Source organism: Prionailurus viverrinus, chromosome E3 (genome assembly GCF_022837055.1).
Source record: "Prionailurus viverrinus isolate Anna chromosome E3, UM_Priviv_1.0, whole genome shotgun sequence".
Lineage (NCBI taxonomy): Eukaryota > Metazoa > Chordata > Mammalia > Carnivora > Felidae > Prionailurus > Prionailurus viverrinus.
The window spans coordinates 19,415,616-19,434,093 of NC_062576.1; the positions used below are offsets into that span (position 1 = coordinate 19,415,616).

An 18,478-nucleotide genomic window follows, 5' to 3' on the forward strand; every position below is an offset into this window, starting at 1 on the left:
CTCCTACTTCGCACGGGCCCTAGAATCACAGGACAGGACCTAGAATCTGAAAGAACCTTAGGAACCCCCTAGTCCAGTACTACTTTGCTTGTGATCATGGACCCGTGTGAAGTGAGGCGTGGCGCTGGCAGCCAGAACAGAGAGCCACTCGGTCAGCGGGCATTCTCGGTTCTGCCGATGTGTTTCCAGAGTGAGGTATTCCTGATTCGAGAAGCAGGGCATAGACCTGAATTCTGGCGCAAGCGCCTTATCTTGCAGTGGACTGGCTCTCTCGATAGCACCAAAGTCCACGCCCTTCGTCTTCCAGACGGGACCCCTTGGCCCGGCAGGTAGCGTGGATTTGCTCAAAGCTGTAGACTGAGTGAGTGGCCCTCCTGAGGGCAGAAGCCACTGTCCTCTCAGCTCGAGTTCTTGCCCTGAAATGCACGCGGTCTGCCAGCGACGACGGGCCTGGCGGCATCAGGCCTGCAGGCGCACGTGTGAACAGGGAGGATCTCTGGCCCCTGGGCTTCTGAGGCCCCCCTGGGATTTACACACCGGGCCCAGGGTCAGCTTTCTCCCCATTTCCCCCTGAGCTTCCTCCCCGGCTCATTTTCCGAGTCCTTCCCCAACCCCGTCGCTCTCTGCTGTCTCCCCAGACGGACCTGACATTTGTCGGCGTGGTGGGCATGCTGGACCCGCCCCGCAAGGAGGTCACGGGCTCTATTCAGCTGTGCCGGGATGCCGGAATCCGAGTCATCATGATCACCGGGGACAACAAGGGCACAGCCATTGCCATCTGCCGACGAATCGGCATCTTTGGGGAGAACGAGGAGGTGGCCGACCGAGCCTACACCGGCCGGGAGTTTGACGACCTGCCCCTGGCGGAACAGCGGGAGGCCTGCCGTCGCGCCTGCTGCTTCGCCCGTGTGGAGCCCTCCCATAAGTCGAAGATCGTGGAGTATCTGCAGTCCTACGATGAGATCACGGCCATGGTGAGGGGACGGCAGGGCTGCGCGGCGGGGCCCACGTGCATGGGCGACGAGCAGTCTGCACAGAGTCCCCTGAGATGATGGTCTCGAGAGCTGGGGGCCCCGGGGGACTAAGCGGGGGCCCTGGCCAGATGCACAGGGGAGGGTCAACCCCGGAGGAGGGGTGTGTGCCAGGCTTCGCGTCCCACCTTCGCTTTCTCCCCTCAGACGGGTGATGGTGTCAACGATGCCCCTGCCCTGAAGAAGGCCGAGATCGGCATCGCCATGGGATCCGGCACCGCCGTGGCCAAGACCGCTTCCGAGATGGTGCTGGCCGACGACAACTTCTCCACCATCGTGGCTGCGGTGGAGGAGGGCCGCGCCATCTACAACAACATGAAGCAGTTCATCCGCTACCTCATCTCCTCCAACGTGGGCGAGGTGGTCTGGTGAGCGGCCAGGGAGGGCACCGCGGAGGAACCCAGGGCCGGGTGGGGGTGGGGGGCGACCCCAGGTCCGGAGGCAGGATGGACGTGTGACCCCCTCCTTCTGGCAGCATCTTCCTGACCGCCGCCTTAGGACTGCCTGAGGCCCTGATCCCTGTGCAGCTGCTGTGGGTGAACTTGGTGACTGACGGGCTCCCGGCCACAGCCCTGGGCTTCAACCCACCAGACCTGGACATCATGGACCGGCCTCCCCGGAGCCCCAAGGAGCCCCTCATCAGTGGCTGGCTCTTCTTCCGCTACATGGCAATCGGGGGTGAGCAGGACGGGACCCCACAATCCTTCCCAACCCTCCGGGACACCTGCTCCCTGATGCAGCCAACCCGAGGGGCCCTCTTCCTCAACCAGCTGTTCATGGCCAGGAGCCCTCCTGACGCCTCCCCTCTCCCGTCTCTATCACAGGCTACGTGGGTGCGGCCACTGTGGGAGCGGCTGCCTGGTGGTTCCTGTATGCAGATGACGGGCCTCACGTCACTTACAGCCAGCTGGTAGGGAGGACAGAGGCGGGAGGAGGGTGAGGAGCAAGAGGGTGGCGTGGAGGCTTCTGTGGGATCCCAGCTCCTCAATCCTCCCCCCGCAGACTCACTTCATGCAGTGCAACGAGGAAAACCCCGACTTTGAGGGCCTGGACTGCGAGGTCTTTGAGGCCCCCCAGCCCATGACCATGGCCTTGTCTGTGCTGGTTACCATTGAAATGTGCAACGCTCTCAACAGGTGGGGCCTGCCCACCCACCCCTGCCGCCTCCCACAGGCCACCGTGTCCTCCCTGTCCTCTCTCTGCTCACCACTGCTTTCTTCTGCCCCCCTCTGCCGCCACCCGGCCTCCGCCTCACAGCCTGTCTGAGAACCAGTCCCTTCTGCGGATGCCGCCCTGGGTGAACATCTGGCTGCTGGGCTCCATCTGCCTGTCCATGTCCCTGCACTTCCTCATCCTCTATGTCGACCCTCTGCCGGTGAGCCTCCTCCGCCAGGGACCTTGCTCTGCCCCTCAGGGAGCCTTCGTAGGCTGGGGCACTGACAGAGGAGGGCGTCAGGCCCGGGTGGTTCCTCCCGGGGTTCTGGGCTGTCCCCTCCCTCCCGAGGGCAGTGCTGGTCCTCACCACCCCCGCCTGCCCCTCCCCCGCCCCCTCCAGATGATCTTCAAGCTCCACCCCCGCCTGCCCCTCCCCCGCCCCCTCCAGATGATCTTCAAGCTCCGGGCCCTGGACTCCACCCAGTGGCTCATGGTCCTCAAGATCTCATTTCCAGTCATCCTGCTCGATGAGCTCCTCAAGTTCATTGCTCGGAACTACCTAGAGGGTAAGCCATGCCCCCCGCCTCGGCACCGTTCGCCCCTGGCCCCACACGGCCCCCCCCCCCCTTCTCAGCTGGGTGCTCTGGTCCCTTCCCCGGGCCCCCACTCCCCTGCACCTGTGCAGGCACCCGCAGCCCCCTTAGCCCTCTTGGCCCTCCGCGCCCGCCCCCGCCCTCCGTAACCGTCTCTCTGTCCTCTCTGGCCATAGGATAACCCGTTTCCCCCTCCTCCATCTCTTTGAACCGTGTCACAGGTATCGCCCCCCTCTCGCCCTCGCCCCTAGCTGCTGTGCCCCCCGCGCGTCCCCCTCTCCCCCTCGGTGGCGCCTGAGGTCACTTGCGCTCGCTGCTCCACCTGGAGCCCCTGCTGCCACTGCCGCTGCCACGCTTCCGGGGCCGGGCGGGCTGCTGCCCTCACTGTGAGGTCGGCGGCGCCCCGCCTCGGGCAGCACGGTGCGTGCTGGGCTGCGCTGCGCTGCGCTGGGCGCTGAGCTGTCTGCCCGGGCTACAGTGCTGGGGAGGAGTGGGCTCTGGGACACAGGTGAGTCCAGGGGGCTGGGGAGACCCTCCAGGTGAGTGTGCCAGGGGCCGGGGGACACAGAGCCCGGGAGGGACTTTTCCCCTCCTCTCCCACCCCCTGCCTCATCCTTCCCTTTCTCCTTCCAGATCCAGAAGATGAAAGAAGGAAGTAATCAGTCCTTTTTGCCCCTTCTTCCCCGCCCTGATAGTGACGCATCTTCAGGCAGAGCTGTGGCACAGACTCCCACGTGCCCTCCCCGTCCCCCCACCCCCAACGTTTTTCTGTTTATAAACACCATGGTCCCTTTCACTTTTCCAACCCCCTCAACACCCCACCTTCCCTCCCTCCTGCTCTTGGAAAACCTCCCCTCCCCAACCCCACGGGGCTTGCAGGGACAAGGCGACGGACTGAGCTGAGCTGCTTATTTATTGAAAATAAATGACAGAAAAGTCTGGCCTTGCCTCTGTGCACATCTTGGGGCCTGGGTTGGGCCCCTGGGGACAAGCATCTTAGTGTCATGCGGTCCAGAGAGCAGCTGCCCGTCCCGGGGTGCACGGGTGGAGGGACCCGCGGCCACGCGCCAGAGGCCCCCAGCTGCCGCTCACAGCTCGGCTGTGCGTCGGGGAAGCGATGTGGCTATTACTCTGGCTCAGGAGACAGCGGCAGGAGGACCAGGACCCAGGAGGCAGCATGGCAGCCAGGAGGCCGCAGGGCTAAGCCTGCACCTTTGGTTCCCGGAGGGGGCTGGGACTCCCACCCAGGTGTCATCCTTGGGGGCAGGAGGCCAGCCACCCCTGGGAGGAGGCGCTAGAGAGACAGGGAAGCGGCGGCCCCGGCACCTCAACCCTAGGCTTGGAGAGGATGAAGACACTATCCCGAGACCCCCGAAGCCCAGGCCTCTTGGTTCAGGAGTGGGGAAAGGCAGTCTCCCCCGGGGTGGGTGGGTGCTAGCCCCTCAGGTGTCCTTGATGTCCCTGATGTCCCTGAGGGGCGCCTCATCCACGATGCTGCGCACTTGCTCCAGACTCTCGGCCTGGCGGATCCGTTCTAGGCGCACCTGTGGGGTCCGGCGAGGCAGGAGAAGGGTGCTTGGCGGGGAAACGTAGCCCCCGCCCCACCTGCCAGCCCTCCAAGGGACGAGGGCCCGGGACCAGTATACCCAGGCGCCCCATCTTCCCAACCCACAGTGAAAGTGGGTCCAAGGGAAGAAATGGGTCCTGACAGAGTGGCCTGATGCAGCACGGGCTGGGCAGGTGGGGCTGACACAATATGCCACACGTGGCACGCCAGGCTCTGGGCCAAGGACTCCACGTGTCCAAAGACAGACGCGCACGGCCTTCAATTTCTTTTGAGCAATAACTCAGAGGAGAGGAGGACGCCGGCCTCGGGAAGAGGAAGGGAACTCCCCTAATTGGAAGGCTGTCCTCGCAGGATCTAGAACAAGCCACCTGGATCATGCCAGCCTGATGGGAAGGGGACACACTGTACCTGCAGGGCCTGGGACAGTCGTACAAAATCCCTCTGCACCTGTTCACTGGTCTCCAGCTCAGCCTGCAGCCGCAGCACCTTGGCCCTCTGTTCTGAGAGGAGGTCTGTGAGCTGGGCCTGGGGGGACAGGACGCAGAGCTGGGGCTGGCACCAGATGGGACGGCGTGCGGCCAAGGAAACAAGATGTCTGGACGGGGGTGCCCCTTCCACACCGTCCCTGACCCTGACCTCTTCTGTGAGGCCGGAGCCCGGTGGCTACCTCGGGGCCTTCCTGCCACCCGGCCTAAAGGCGACAGAAAGGGCGGGAGAGGCCGGTGGGGGTCTCCACGCTGCCGCCCCTCCCGCCGTCATGGAGTCTGGCCCCGGAGTCCAGCCTCACCTTGCTCTGTTCCTGCTGGATCCGCTCCATCTCCGTCCTCAGGCTGCACAGGGAGGCTGGGAAGTCAGGCAGGGGCCGGACGTCAGACCCGCACCCTCCCTGCCCTGCGCGCCCCCCCCCCCCCCCCCCGCCCGGCCAGGCTCCAGCCCATACTCACCCTCCATCACCTCTGCGTGGAAAGGAAAAAAGAGAGGTCAAGGCTTGTTCTTACGCGGTCTCCTCTCTCTCCCCAACTGGTGCCCGGGTGCTCCCCTGTGGGGAGGTCAGCCTCCCTGGGGGCGAGGCCGGGGCGGCTCCCCTCCTCCGCCCTCACCTGTCTCCTCCCGCTGCACCCTCAGCTGCCCCTCCAGGCTGGCCCTGGCCGCAGTCTCCTCCTCCAGCGCCTCCCGGAGCGTCACGATCTCAATCCGGAGGCGCTCAGCCTCGTGCTCCCGGGCCTGCTGCTGGGCCCGCGCCTCCTGCCTCGTGTGGTGCACCAGCTGCTGCAGCTCCTGCAAGGGAGGCCGGTCACCTGCCCGGCGGGCCGGAGGCCACAGGGGCCAGCAGCCCGACGGGGACGGGGCGGGGAAGGGGACAAAGGAACGGAGGGAGGGAACTGAAAAGGGGAAAGGACCCCCGTGGCCGCTCCCAAGGAGAGTGGACGGACAGAGCCGGCAGTGAACACGTTACAGCGGCCACACTGCCAGGGCTGGAGGGACCCGCCGGCACGGCGCTGAGGGCAGAAAGTTCCCGAAAATTGCCTAGAGCGGGACACCGTTTTGTAATGCTCAGAAAACAAAAGTTAGCACTGCGCTATTTGGACAGCCGCGCATGTAGCACAACAAAACTGATACCAAAAGAGAGCAAGAGAACGACAGGGGATCCACCAGGACCTCAGAGACACTGAGAGTCCCCCACAGTCCCATGGGGACACCCAGTTGTAGGATTACCCTTAGTTCAATCAAAGGTCAGGACGGCAGAAACAGAACCCAGGGGTTTATGGGGGCGCACGGAAGGAGACAGAGGCCGTAGCTCTCAGGGTGGGCAAGGGTTCCGGGTGACCTTCAGGTTCCTAATGAACTCGGTCCACAGAGCCACGCACAGGTCAACGAAGACAGCTTGGTAATAAACCAAGATGACGATGAATTCAGTTTTGTGGCTCTCACTTCAAAATAACAAACCAGGGGCGCCTGGGTGGCTCCGCCGGTCAAGCGTCCAATTCAGCTCAGGTCGTGATCTCACGGTTCGGGAGTTCGAGCCCCGCATCGGGCTCTGTGCTGACAGCTCGGAGCCTGGAGCCTGCTTCAGGTTCTGTGTCTCCCTCTCTCTCTGCCCTCCCCCACTCTGGCTCTGTCTCTCTCTCTCTCAAAAATAAACATTAAAAAACAAAAAAACAAAAAACAACAGTCACATCACTGCCTCCTTCACGTCAAGCGCTCTGCAAAGTCATCTTCTCTTTACACCGAGGCTGGGAAGGGGGGATGGTCCCAGGCCAATGCTCTGCTCTGCGTGGAGGATAAGGGCCAGCAGGGGGGCCCCCGGGCTGTCAGCACCCACACTCCCCTTACCGGCACCAAGCTGGGCAGTGACTCCTCGTGACCCTCATCCTGCTCCAGGCCCCGGGGGGCGGAAGACAGCGGCTGCTCGGCCCGGAGTCCTTGGTTTTCCTCAGTCAGCCGCTTTACCTCGTGGCTCAGGCACTTGTGTGATGTGGCCAGCTCTGCCTGGGGATGCATAGTCAGTAGGAGGGGATGAGGGGGACAGGGTGTCGCCAGAGCCCCGTGAGGCCAAACCCTGACCCCTCCTCCTGACACCCTCCGCCGCTGAGAAAGGAAGAAGCACCCTTTATTAAGTGCCTTTGACCCCCAAGCTTCTTATACACTCTTCTTTTAATTTTTTATTTTGAGAGAGCGTGAATGGGAAGGGGCAGAGAGAGACAGAGAGACAGGCAGACAGAATCCCAAGCAGGCTCCGCGCCATCAGCACAGAGCCCGATGTGGGGCTCGAACTCACAAACCGTGAGATCATGGCCAGAGCTGAAATCAGGAGTCAGATGCTCAACCGACCGAGCCACCCAGGCATCCCCTTTATACACCTGCCTCGGTGGCTTGGAGGTCACAAGTGGCGGGCCACCTCGAGTGTTTTACTTGGTCCGTACTTTTTTTTGGTTGTTTTTAAGCTTCAATTAGGTGCCAACTTTAGGGGCGCCTGGGTGGCTCAGTCGGTTAAGCGTCTGACTTCAGCTCGGGTCATGATCTTGCGGCTCATGGGTTCGAGCCCCCTGTCAAGCTCTGTGCTGACAGCTTGGAGCCTGGAGCCTGCTTCGGATTCTGTGTCTCCCTGTATCTCTGCCCTTCCCCCACTTGCGCATGCACGCGCGCTCTCTCTCTCTCTCTCTCAAAAACAAACGTTAAAAAAAATTTTTTTTAATTAGTTGTCAACTTTAAAAGTCAGGAGACAGCACGCAAATACCCAGGCTTCTGGCTTCTCTGGACACATCAGAAAACCTGGCAGCATCGAGCCCGCATTCCCACGTGGCTCCGGTCACAGACCCGAGGGGCAGCGGCGCCCTTTGCGGTCCTCTCGGCTCGGCCGCAGCGCGCCTTCCTGTCTACACCTGGCCCGGGAGAATCATGTACGTTTCCCGGCTGGACTCGGGGAGTATCCGGTTCTGCAAGCCTTGCTTTTAAGCCGCACGACTGTGCACGCCAGGTCCCACAATCTCGATTTCAAGGAGCCGAGGCAGAAGCTCCAAGCTTGTGGGGTCAGCTCAGGATCACCGAGCTGGTGCGTGGGGGGCCCCGTGCGAACGCAGAACCCTTGCTCTGACCGCAGCGCCCGGTGCCCTGGAAACCCTTCGCGCGCCCGACCGACACCAACTCCAGGGCACAGCCTGAGCTGCCGGGGGGGCGGGGAAGGACAGGTGTCTTGACCTTTCCACGTGCCCCTCTCGGCCAATCCCCGTCACACTCCTCTCCCTCGTGCCCGGCCCCCAGCCCTCACCATCTGCAGCTGAACCCGCTCCTGGGCCTGGCTCACGGTCCCCTGCAGGGTCCGCAGCAGCTGCTCTGAGTTCTGGACCTGGGCCAGGAGCACTTGCATCTGTGGGTGGAAGGAGGTGAGGGTGAGGTCGGGGCCAGGAGGCAGGCCGCCGCCGCCGGGGGCCCTGCTGGGGCTGCGGCAGAGCGGGACCCACCTGCTTGGCGCAGTCCTCGTTGCTCCGTCTCAGGCCCTCCTGCAGCTCGTCCCGCTCTCGGCTGATGCTCTCCAGGTCCTTCTGCAGCTGCCGGCCCTGCCACGGATGCCGGCCTGGGTCTCAGCCTCCGAGCGGAGGCCCGCCCTCCTCACCATGCCCCTCGGGCCTGCCTTCTACCTCTCAGTGGGGTGGGGTGGGGTGGGGGGGCATCTCTCAACCGGCCACCCTGCCTCTGTTGCCTGAGCCCCAGTTCGAGCTCCAGGGGTGGACACAGGGGGTGCCCGGGAGCATCCGGGGAAGGGGGAGGTGGATGCGAGCGCGTGGGCAGGCCGCTCCGCCCCCTCCACTCACCTCCATTTGCAGCTGCTCCCACTGGTTGTCCGGGACGAGCTGGTAACCAGGAGGGGGCAGGTAGATGCCCTCGGGGACCAGGGTGCCCGTGGACACCAGAGAGGCGGTCTCTTCCTGCTCGGGGCTCAGGCCCTGGCGGCTGCGGGGCAGGGACGTGCTGCCGGCCCCGCCACCGAGGGAGAAGGAAGAGATGGAAGCGCTATCGTCACAGTTGTGGGCGAAGGCTTCGGCCGCCGCGCCCCCGTCTCCACTCAGCTCCTCGAGAGGCTCCAGCGGGGGCGATGGGTCCCGGGACAGGGGCAGCAACTCCGTGGAGCCGTGTAAGGAAGGGGGAGGCCGGGGCCGTCTCTAGGGGAAGGGGCAGGGAAGAGGCTGGGGGGCCGGGGTCCTGCGGCGCCCCCTCTTCCCGCAGCAACCCCCCGGCCGCCCCCTCACCTGGATCTCTTGAATGAGCTCCTCTGCCCTGAGCAGTTTCGCCTTCAGCTCCTCAATCTCCTGCTCCATGGGCAGCACGATCTCCCGAAGCTTCTCCGAGTCCTCGTGGGCCTGGAGGAAGGGAGGTTGGGCAGCAGCCGTCCCCCTCCCGACTACTGGACCCCTAGGGTCTGTTCTGAGCCTTCTCTCCAAGCACATCAGCCCTTCTAATCCTCCCAAGAGGGTGCCGGGCCTCCCCGTTTTAAAGATAACACAGAGGCTCCGGGAGCTTATGCGACTTGCCCAGGTCACACGGCAGGTAAAGAAGCCAAAGTCGCGACTATCTTCCTGGTACCCACTCGCTCATTCTTTCCTTCCCCGACATCCATTTTCAGTTGTTTCTTTTATCACAGGAGCTTGCATTTATAGTTGGGCGCGTGCCCTAAATCCTACAACACCATCCACATTTCTCACCTTCCCTGTAACTAAGCGTGGCCACTCGACCAAGTTCCAGCAAAGGAGATGTAAACGCAAACTTCCAGGGCAACTCCTTAAAGGGAGAGGGTGGGCTTTTCTTTACTCCTCCCCCTCCTCCTCGACGGTTAGAATGTGGACATATGGCTGGCACTCCAGCAGTCATCTTGGGCCATGAGGCAATAAGCTACCTATGGCAAGACAGTAACCTAAAGGGAACTTGGGCTCCTAGTGACTTGTTGACCTGGCATCAGTCCTGGAATGTCTACCTGTGGACTGTAAGGAAAATAAATTTCCATCTTATTTAAGCCACTGCTGGTTTGGGTTTTCAAATTTCATCCTAACTAGTACGTCCTTTAGTCCCATCACGCCCGCATTGCTAGCAATTTCTTTTTGGTCTGCTTTCAGGTTTGGGATCCTGCTGAACCTGCACAGCCAACGCAATGGTCTCTGGCCATCCCTGAATGTCACACAGGCTCCTCTATCCAAGTACAGCCAAATCTGAACCACTCACGACAACGTTTCTCCTCCTCTGGGCGTTAGGTCACCTACCCAGCTGTCCAAGACTGAAATCTGCCGGTTACCCATCCTCTTCCAATCCATGCCATTTCTACCTCTTGAATCACTCAAAATCCTGTCTCAGGCAAGCTCAGCTTAACCCTCCAAATCCCTTGCGGGAACAGTTGCCACAGGCAGGGGAGGCCCGCGTGGCCCAAACTTAAAACACTTCGGTCCCATCTGAAGCCCGGGAGTATACGCTGTGCGGATGCCATGCGTTGGGTGGAGGACGGCAGGACGCAGGAGGCGGGCCGGGGCTGAACTGCCATGTCTCTAGGCCCCCTGTGCTTCTGTTCGCCGCACCAGGCCTCCACCCTGCAGAGCCCTCTCCCTCACCGCCCTGTGTAACTGCTCCCCAGCAACACTCGAGCGCGAGCAGCAGCCTCTGCCCGCAAGCCGTGCGTCACAAGCCTCCTTTCTTGGACTCCTATTTTGATCTTTGTCTTTCTACCCAGGCCGGTTACTACACTTCCCGAGCCTCAGTTTCCTCGTGCATGAAATGAGGGAACGATGTGAATTTGCTTTGAAAGATCAGCAAATCAGCTCCCACCCCCTGTTAATGACGCCAGTAGTAATGGGGGGGGGGGGCGATTTGCTTTAAAAGATCAGCAAATCAGCTCCCACCCCTGTTAATGACACCAGTAGTAATGGGGGAGGGGGGGCGATGCGCCATAGAGATTAAGAACAAAAACCAGACCGCCTAGACAAACATTTTAGAACCAGACTGCCTAGGTTTTGAAATTCCCACTCTGCTTTGTTTATGCGCATAACCTGGGGAGACCCACTGAACTCCTTCAAACCCCACCTTACTCATCTGTGAAATGGGTCTAACGGACCGCTCTTCCAGGGGAAAGACGGGGTCTGGCCCGCAGTTATCACGGTGCCCTGTGGATGAAAGCTGTCCTGAAGTGTCAGCTCCCTTCCGCCTACACGATCTCCTTCATTTTGGAAGTAAACAAACCTGGCCAGCCCTCCTGAAAGTGGCAGGGCCAGGACCTTGCCAAGTATGGAGCCAGTACATGCCACACCCAGAATTATGACGGGGTGCCCTGCTCCCAACGAGCTGCCCGACAATCCCTGTGCCCCGTGGTCACCTTGACTGCCTCAACATCTTTCCATATCCTGGGGCCGGGGGAGATCATCCCAACCTTTTCCATCTGCTTCTCCAAGGAGTCCAGGGGGTGAGCCCGGGACAGCAGCTGCTTCAGGCGCCCCAGCTCCCGCTCCTTCTCCTCACAGTCCTGCTGCTGCTGCTGCTTCAGAGAAGTGATCTGGGCTTCATAGCTGCTGATGGAGTCTGGAGGGGCAGGAAGGGCAGCGGAGAGGGAGGGTCAGAGGCCCTCCCTGGGGGTGAGGAGGGGGTGCTCTATCCCCGCCGCTCTCTGCGAGGCAATTCGCCGGAGCGATGGAGACTGTGGGCTCTGTGGACAGATGGGTCATGAGCCTCTGCGCCGGGGTCCTCTGCCGCAAAGTGGGGACACTACGATTACCCCGCTGGGTTATCAAGTGAAATGACACCTGGAAGGTGTTCAGCCCTCCTCCCGGTGCATAACAAATGCTGAAGACACGATATCTACTCCTGTTAATATGTACCAATAACGATCAACCTCCAACGACAGTAGTACGTTCTAACTCTGGACCAGACTCCGCGTGGGGCTCTGGAACTAGAGAAACGAATCGATCACAAACCCGGACGCCAGAAGCCCACGTTCCGACGGGGAAGGAAGCTGCGGAAATCGTGACAAAGCAGCGGGAGAACATCCCCAAGAGGACCGCTCCGGGGTTTGTGGATCCTAGAGCACGGAGCTCTTCACTCCGCCTGCCTGGCCACGAGAGGACACCAGCAGGTGGCGGAAAGAAGGACACATTAGCACAGCACCGGTGCAAGCAGAGGCTCAGAGGTGGGAAAGTAGATGGTGTATCGGGGGCACGGTGGGCATGTCGCAAGAGCTGGGGTGAAGGCTCCCGCAGAGACGTGCTGGAAAGCGGGGACAGGGTGGCAGGGGATGGCTCTTGAGACCGTGCACGCCCTACCAAGCAAGGGGTTCGGATTTACCCTACAGGTCAGTGGGAGGTAGAGGTGATGGTGGGTGGAACGGGGCCACTTTTTAATTTTTTTTTTTAAGCGTTTTTTATTTTTTTTAATTTTTTTAATTTTTATTTTTTTTTAATTTTTTTTTCAACGTTTTTTATTTATTTTGGGGACAGAGAGAGACAGAGCATGAACGGGGGAGGGGCAGAGAGAGAGGGAGACACAGAATCGGAAACAGGCTCCAGGCTCTGAGCCATCAGCCCAGAGCCCGACGCGGGGCTCGAACTCACGGACCGCGAGATCGTGACCTGGCTGAAGTCGGACACTTAACCGACGGCGCCACCCAGGCACCCCTTTAAGCGTTTTTTAAAAAGGCTTTTTAAAAACCTTTTATGTGAGGGGCGTCTGGGTGGCTCTGTCAGTTAAGCGTCCAACTTCGGCTCAGGCCATGATCTCACAGTTCGTGAGTTCGGGCCCCGCGTCGGGCTCTGTGCTGACAGCACGGAGCCTGCTTGGGATTCTCTCTCTCTGCCCCTCTCCGACAAAAAAAATAAACTTAAAAAAAAAAAAAAAAAAGTACTTAACTCAGAGCCTGGCCCACAGTAAGTGCTCAATAAACGTTAACTAGGATGATGATCGTGACCGTGACAACTACAGGTGTGCCCCACTTTTCAAAAGTTCCCATTCTACCACTTTGTTTTTACAATAATCCTACATTACTACCTGCTTTTACCAGGAGAAATCAAAGATTTTCACTTTTACAAAAAATAAACAAATAAAACAGACAAAAAGTGAAAACAGCGTGTAGTGTTTGTTTTACAGGGATCCGTGACGGAGGCAGCACGTATCCGGAGCAGCAAGAGTGGCCCCAGCAAGCTCCCAGGGCACTACAGTCAGCCTCTGGGGGCATCAAAGCTTCGAACTGTGTCTATGGTCATCCGTGCTTTTATCTCCATTTATTTTGTGCGTTCATCAGCCAAACGTCTCCTACGGTATCAGAAAAGCCTAAGAGGGGCTATTTTTTGGGTCTGGGACCACTCGAACAATTTTCCACGTCAATTAATGGTAATTGTTTCTTCACTTTACATGCTATTTTGGCTTAGAAAATTTTCATTGCAATGTTCTACTTTTACATAGTGGGGGAAACCTGTATTATCATATTTAGGACACACTTGGTTTCTCTTATACAGACAGGAAGTTTTATTTTTTATTTTTTATTGTTTTTAATGTTTGTTTATATTTGGGAGAGAGAGAGAGAGAGAGAGAGAGAGAGAGAGAGAGAGAGCATGAGTTGGGGAGGGGCAGAGAAAGGGAGACACAGAATCGGAAGCAGGCTCCAGGCTCTGAGCTGTCAGCACAGAGCCCGACACGGGGCTGGAACTCACAAACCGCGAGATTACGACCTGAGCCAAAGTTGGACACCCAACTGACTGAGCCACCCAGGCACCCCTCTTTTATTTTTTGCTTACTTATTTTTTTTAAACGTATTTATTTTAGTAATCCTATACCCAACGTGGGGTTCAAACAACCCTGAGACCAAGAGTCACATGTTCTAGGGCACCTGGAGGACTCGGGTGGTTAAGCATCTGATTCTTGGTATGGGCTCAGGTCATGAGCTCACAGTTCCTGCAATCAGATCGGGCCCTGCATTGGGCTCTGTGCTGAAAGCACGGAGCCTGCTTGCAATTCTCTGTCTCCTTCCCTCTCTGCCCCTCCCCAACTCGCTCTCTCTCTCTCCCAAAAGAAATAAATGAACTTCAAAAAAAAAAAAAGTCACATGTTCTACCAACTGAGTCAACCAGGTACCGTGGAAGTTTCTTTTATTATTATTATTTAAAAAAAAAATTTTTTTTTTCAACGTTTATTTATTTTTGGGACAGAGAGAGACAGAGCATGAACGGGGGAGGGGCAGAGAGAGAGGGAGACACAGGATCGGAAACAGGCTCCAGGCTCTGAGCCATCAGCCCAGAGCCTGACGCGGGGCTCGAACTCCCGGACCGCGAGATCGTGACCTGGCTGAAGTCGGACGCTTAACCGACTGCGCCACCCAGGCGCCCCTCTTTTATTATTTTTTTTAAAAAATTTTTGACGTTTACATTTCGAGAGAGAGAGAGCACAAAAAAAGGGGGACACAAAATCTGAAACAGGCTCCAGGCTCTGAGCTGTCAGCAGAGAGCCTGACATGGGGCTCAAACTCACGAACCATGCACGAGATCATGACCTGAGCTCAAGTCGGACGCTTAACCAACTGAGCCACCCAGGCACCCATCTAGGTATCATGGAAGTTTCTTTTAAAATAAACGTACTGGGGCGCCTGGGTGGCTTGGTCGGTTAAGCGTCCGACTTCGGCTCAGGTCATGATCTCACGGTCCATGGGTTCAAACCCCGCGTCGGGCTCTGTGCTGACAGCTCGGAGCCTGGAGCCTGTTTCAGATTCTGTGTCTCCCTCTCTCTGTGACCCTCCCCCATTCATGCTCTGTCTCTCTCTGTCTCAAAAATAAATAAATGTTAAAAAAAATTTTTTTAGGGGCGCCTGGGTGGCGCAGTCGGTTAAGCGTCCGACTTCAGCCAGGTCACGATCTCGCGGTCCGTGAGTTCGAGCCCCACGTCGGGCTCTGGGCTGATGGCTCAGAGCCTGGAGCCTGTTTCCGATTCTGTGTCTCCCTCTCTCTCTGCCCCTCCCCCGTTCATGCTCTGTCTCTCTCTGTCCCAAAAATAAATAAAAAACGTTGAAAAAAAAAATTAAAAAAAAAAATTTTTTTAAATAAACGTACGCATGGCGCCTGGGTGGCTCAATCAGTTAAGCATCTGACTCCTGATTTCAGCTCAGGTCATGATCTCATGTTTCGTGAATTCACGACCCATTGCTGTCAGTGTAGAGCCTGCTTGCGATCCTCTCTCTCCCTCTCTTTCTCTCTGTCCTTCCCCTGCTCTGGTTCCCTCTCTCTCTCAAAAAAAAATCAGCAAACCTAAATAAACGTATGCAAGTTTTTACAAAACGGTCTATCTAAAGAACGAATACTAAGTAGATGACAGAGTAGGTTGTATGAGACAGCCATGGCACACAGGTGCTATGTGGACGCCTGAAATGCAGGGAATACGGCCCCAGAGAAGTCTGGAGCCAGCAGTGGTTGTTAGAACAGGAAATGACTCGGTGAGATGGGAATTTTAGGAAGTTTACTCTGGAAGCCAATGTCAAGGCCAGACTATAGAGTCAGACCTGTGAGAAGGCCGGGGCACCATCCAGGGGAGCTGTCAAGAGCTTCACTCCAGCAGGGGCCACAGAAGCAGAGGGGTGGGACAGGGCTGGAGGCTATTTCAGAGACTCCGGACTCAGACTAGAGGAGAAGGCGGAAATAAGAACAGAGGCTGGCAGGGGTGCACGTGGGTGGCTCAGCCGGGTAAGCATCCAACTCCCGCTCGGGTCATGATCTCACGGTCCGTGAGTTCGAGCCTTGTGCCGCTCTGTGCTGACAGCTCAGAGCCTGGAGCCTGCTTTGGATTCTGTGTGCCCCCCCCTCTCTGCCCCTCCCCCACTCATGCTCTGTCTCACTCTGTCAAAAATAAATAAATGTTAAACAAAAATTTAAAAAAAAAAAGAACAGAGGCTGGAAGATCTGGGGCCCGGTGAGCTGGTGCATCTCAAGTACAGAGAATGGGAGGGAGGGAGGGAAGTCTGAACACGTGTGAGACAGTGCAAATGTAGCGGTGCTTGAGGAAGGAAGGAAACCGGAGGGTTAGACTCACAGAGACTGGGCCCAGAGAGGAGTCTGAAGCCCAGGGGCTTACATGAGGCCGGTTCCAGGAGCTGAAAAGTTGCTCATCTTCAGGGTTGACCAGGCATCGGTGAGGGACAAGAAATGACACCAGGCAAGGGTGCAGGCAGAGGCTCGGAGCTAAACTTAGTGAAGTCACAGAACTGCTTCTAGCACAGGCAGGACCTCTATCCAAATCAGAAAGGGGCACCCCTTCCTCTGGGCCCTTAGGCCTGTCCTGTGCTGGGCAGCCGTGCTAACCTACCGCACAGCTTATCTACCCCTTTCTTGTCATGCATTTCCCTCTTAGGGGGCCGCCAGGGAGTCTGGGAAGAGTCCCTGCCTCACCTTTCAGGATGGCCTGCAGAGAAGCCACCTCCTCTTGGCACTGCCGCTGCACTGCAGCCACAGCCTCCGCCTTCGTGCTCTCGCTCACCTCCGCCACAGCCTTCATGGTCTCCATTTCTGCCAGGGCGCCTGCCAGCTCCGCCCGAAGCCGGCCAAGCTCCTCTGACTCGGCCTCAACCTTCGCGCCCTCCTGGGAATGGGGGTCCGGCGCTGTGGAGGACAGGGGTCAACTTCTTTTCCCATCATTCCCATGTTCCCCATACCTCAGACTACGAAATCTGCAAGTCCTGCCACCTAGTCCCGCAGCCGCGATCCTCGCACCTTCGCCTGGCCCCGCCCCGCCCCCGACCCCGCCTCTTCCTCCGCCTCCTTCTCACCTCGTCGTGCCACGTGCTGCTTGGAGCCCCGCCCACCCCCCTTTTTTCCAGGCTAGATCCCTCCCTCCCAATGGCCCCGCCCCTCCCCTCCCCGAGCCCCACCTTTCACCTGCCACTGCCCCGCCAGACCACGCCCCCTCCTCTGGTGGCCGCAGGCCCCGCCCCCTCTCTCCCGGCGGCGTGGCCCCGCCCCTTTCTCCAGGCTCCCCTCACCACCCCGGTCCCCCGGCTCCGAGCTCGGCCCCGCCTCCGATTCCGTCGCCCCTCGCGTGCACGGACGCGCCCTCACGTACCGGCCCCCTGCTGCCGTCGCCGGCCATCCTCGCCCGCGACCGCCGGCGCAGCTGCCGCCATCGCCTCCGCGCAAACGGCGGGTTCCAGCACTCCCTGGTGACGGCGCTCACCCCTTCCGGGTCCCCTCGGCTGTTTCCGGATCCGCTCGGCTGTTTCCGGATCGGCCCCGGGCGCCAGGCCCAGGCCGCAGCTGGAGGTTGATTGCCGAGCCTGGGCCGAAGATTTCCGAGCCGGAGCCCGGCCGCGGCCCCAGGCCCCGCCCCTCCCCGCCTTCTTTCCTGGGCAGCGATGTTCGAGAAGGGCGCTTGTCCTTCAAACCCCGAAGTTCTTTCATCAAAGGTCTTCTGGCTTTTCCGCGTGACCTTGGAAACTCTGCTCAAGTTACACCTCCTCGGAGACGCCCGCCGGCCTCAGCCTAAAGAAGGCGAATCTCTCGGTGTCTCCCGAGTCCCGCAGCCAGCCCCTAGATGGGCCCCTGGTCCCCTGCTGCCGATGCCTGGCTTACGTTACAGCGAATTGTAATGTACCCCTGCCTGTACCTCCGCGGCAGGGCTGGGTCAGCTTAACTTTTCTGGGCGCCGGGGTCCCCTTATCCGTTGGAGAAGTCAGAACCTTCCACGTCTCCACCCCCACCTTGATACTCAACCATTAATCCCCCTTCTAATCCCCCTTCTCCCTGCCAGTGCCTCGCAAATCCCTCTCCTCCCTGGGCCACTGGCCTAAATCAAGGTCTCTTTATCTATGAACTTGGCCACCGGCGACCTGACATCTTCCCTTAGACGGTGACGGGTGACCGGCAGCTCAAACAAGTGCAGTATCCTGATTCCCATTCTCCCAAACCCGTTTCTCCCGCTGTGGAGTACATTCCAGGAGCCTCCAAGTCCTGGAAGCTCTACCTCCAAAGGACAATATTTCAGAAGGTCTCCCTTTTTCTTCAGCCCCACCACCTATCTCCCGAACTTCCACAATGCCTCCTAACTGTTCCCCTGTGTCGCCTTTTGGCTCCTTCAGTTAATTCTCAAAGCAATTAGAGTGATCTTTGCAAACCCGATATGTCATCCCTGTTTAAAATCTTCTAGACAATTACGATTTGAAAATGGGCAAAGGACAGGAATAGACATTTCGCTGAGGTCAGAGATGGGAAATCTATGCATGAAAAGATGTTCAACATCGTTAGCCATTAGGGAAATGCAAATTAAAACCACAAGGAGATAATCACTACACGCCTCCCAGGATGGCTTAATTTATTAAATTTAAAAAGAGTGATAATACCAAATGCAGGTACGTATATGGAAAAACTGTAGTTCTCTTATATTCCTGATGGGAAATGCAAACGGTGTAGCTTCTCTGGAAAAGAGTGTGATGGTTTCTGGGGTGCCTGACTGGCTCAGTTGGAAGAGCATGTGACTCTTGATCTTGGGGTCCCAAGCTCAAGCCCCATGTTGGGTGTAGAGATTAAACAAGCTTAAAAAAAAAAAAGTGTGACAGTTTTCTTTCTTTCTTTACTTTGAGAGAGAGTGGGGGAGGGACAGAGAGAGAGGGAGAGAGAATCCCAACCAGGCTTCAC

At 58.4% G+C, this 18,478-nt stretch overlaps 2 protein-coding genes across 5 annotated transcripts in view; one reads left to right on the forward strand and one right to left on the reverse strand.

Annotated features, from left to right (window-relative positions):
• Positions 1–3,718, forward strand: part of ATP2A1 (ATPase sarcoplasmic/endoplasmic reticulum Ca2+ transporting 1) — a 15,882-nt gene extending 12,164 nt beyond the window's left edge. Inside the window, exons 15-23 of one of the 4 annotated variants that reach the window (XM_047837724.1) lie at positions 639–974; positions 1,179–1,399; positions 1,507–1,709; positions 1,856–1,941; positions 2,034–2,167; positions 2,289–2,406; positions 2,587–2,752; positions 2,956–3,000; positions 3,413–3,718. In XM_047837724.1, coding sequence (XP_047693680.1) covers positions 639–974; positions 1,179–1,399; positions 1,507–1,709; positions 1,856–1,941; positions 2,034–2,167; positions 2,289–2,406; positions 2,587–2,752; positions 2,956–2,960 — 1,269 coding nt within the window. In that variant the 3' untranslated portion in view covers positions 2,961–3,000; positions 3,413–3,718. The remainder of the gene's footprint in view (positions 1–638; positions 975–1,178; positions 1,400–1,506; positions 1,710–1,855; positions 1,942–2,033; positions 2,168–2,288; positions 2,407–2,586; positions 2,753–2,955; positions 3,001–3,412) is intronic. The other 3 variants (XM_047837726.1, XM_047837723.1, XM_047837725.1) reach the window with 3 other exon arrangements.
• On the reverse strand, positions 3,675–17,057 carry RABEP2 (rabaptin, RAB GTPase binding effector protein 2). Its single transcript, XM_047837731.1, has 13 exons — positions 16,911–17,057; positions 16,241–16,450; positions 11,254–11,402; positions 9,095–9,205; positions 8,660–9,007; positions 8,309–8,404; positions 8,116–8,214; positions 6,681–6,836; positions 5,447–5,624; positions 5,291–5,302; positions 5,134–5,189; positions 4,755–4,871; positions 3,675–4,323 (listed from the first exon to the last, which is right to left on the reverse strand). Exons 1-13 carry the CDS (start codon positions 16,969–16,971, stop codon positions 4,222–4,224), a joined length of 1,695 nt encoding a protein of 564 aa, XP_047693687.1. The 5' UTR covers positions 16,972–17,057; the 3' UTR covers positions 3,675–4,221.
• Between the last annotated feature and the right edge of the window lie 1,421 nt (positions 17,058–18,478).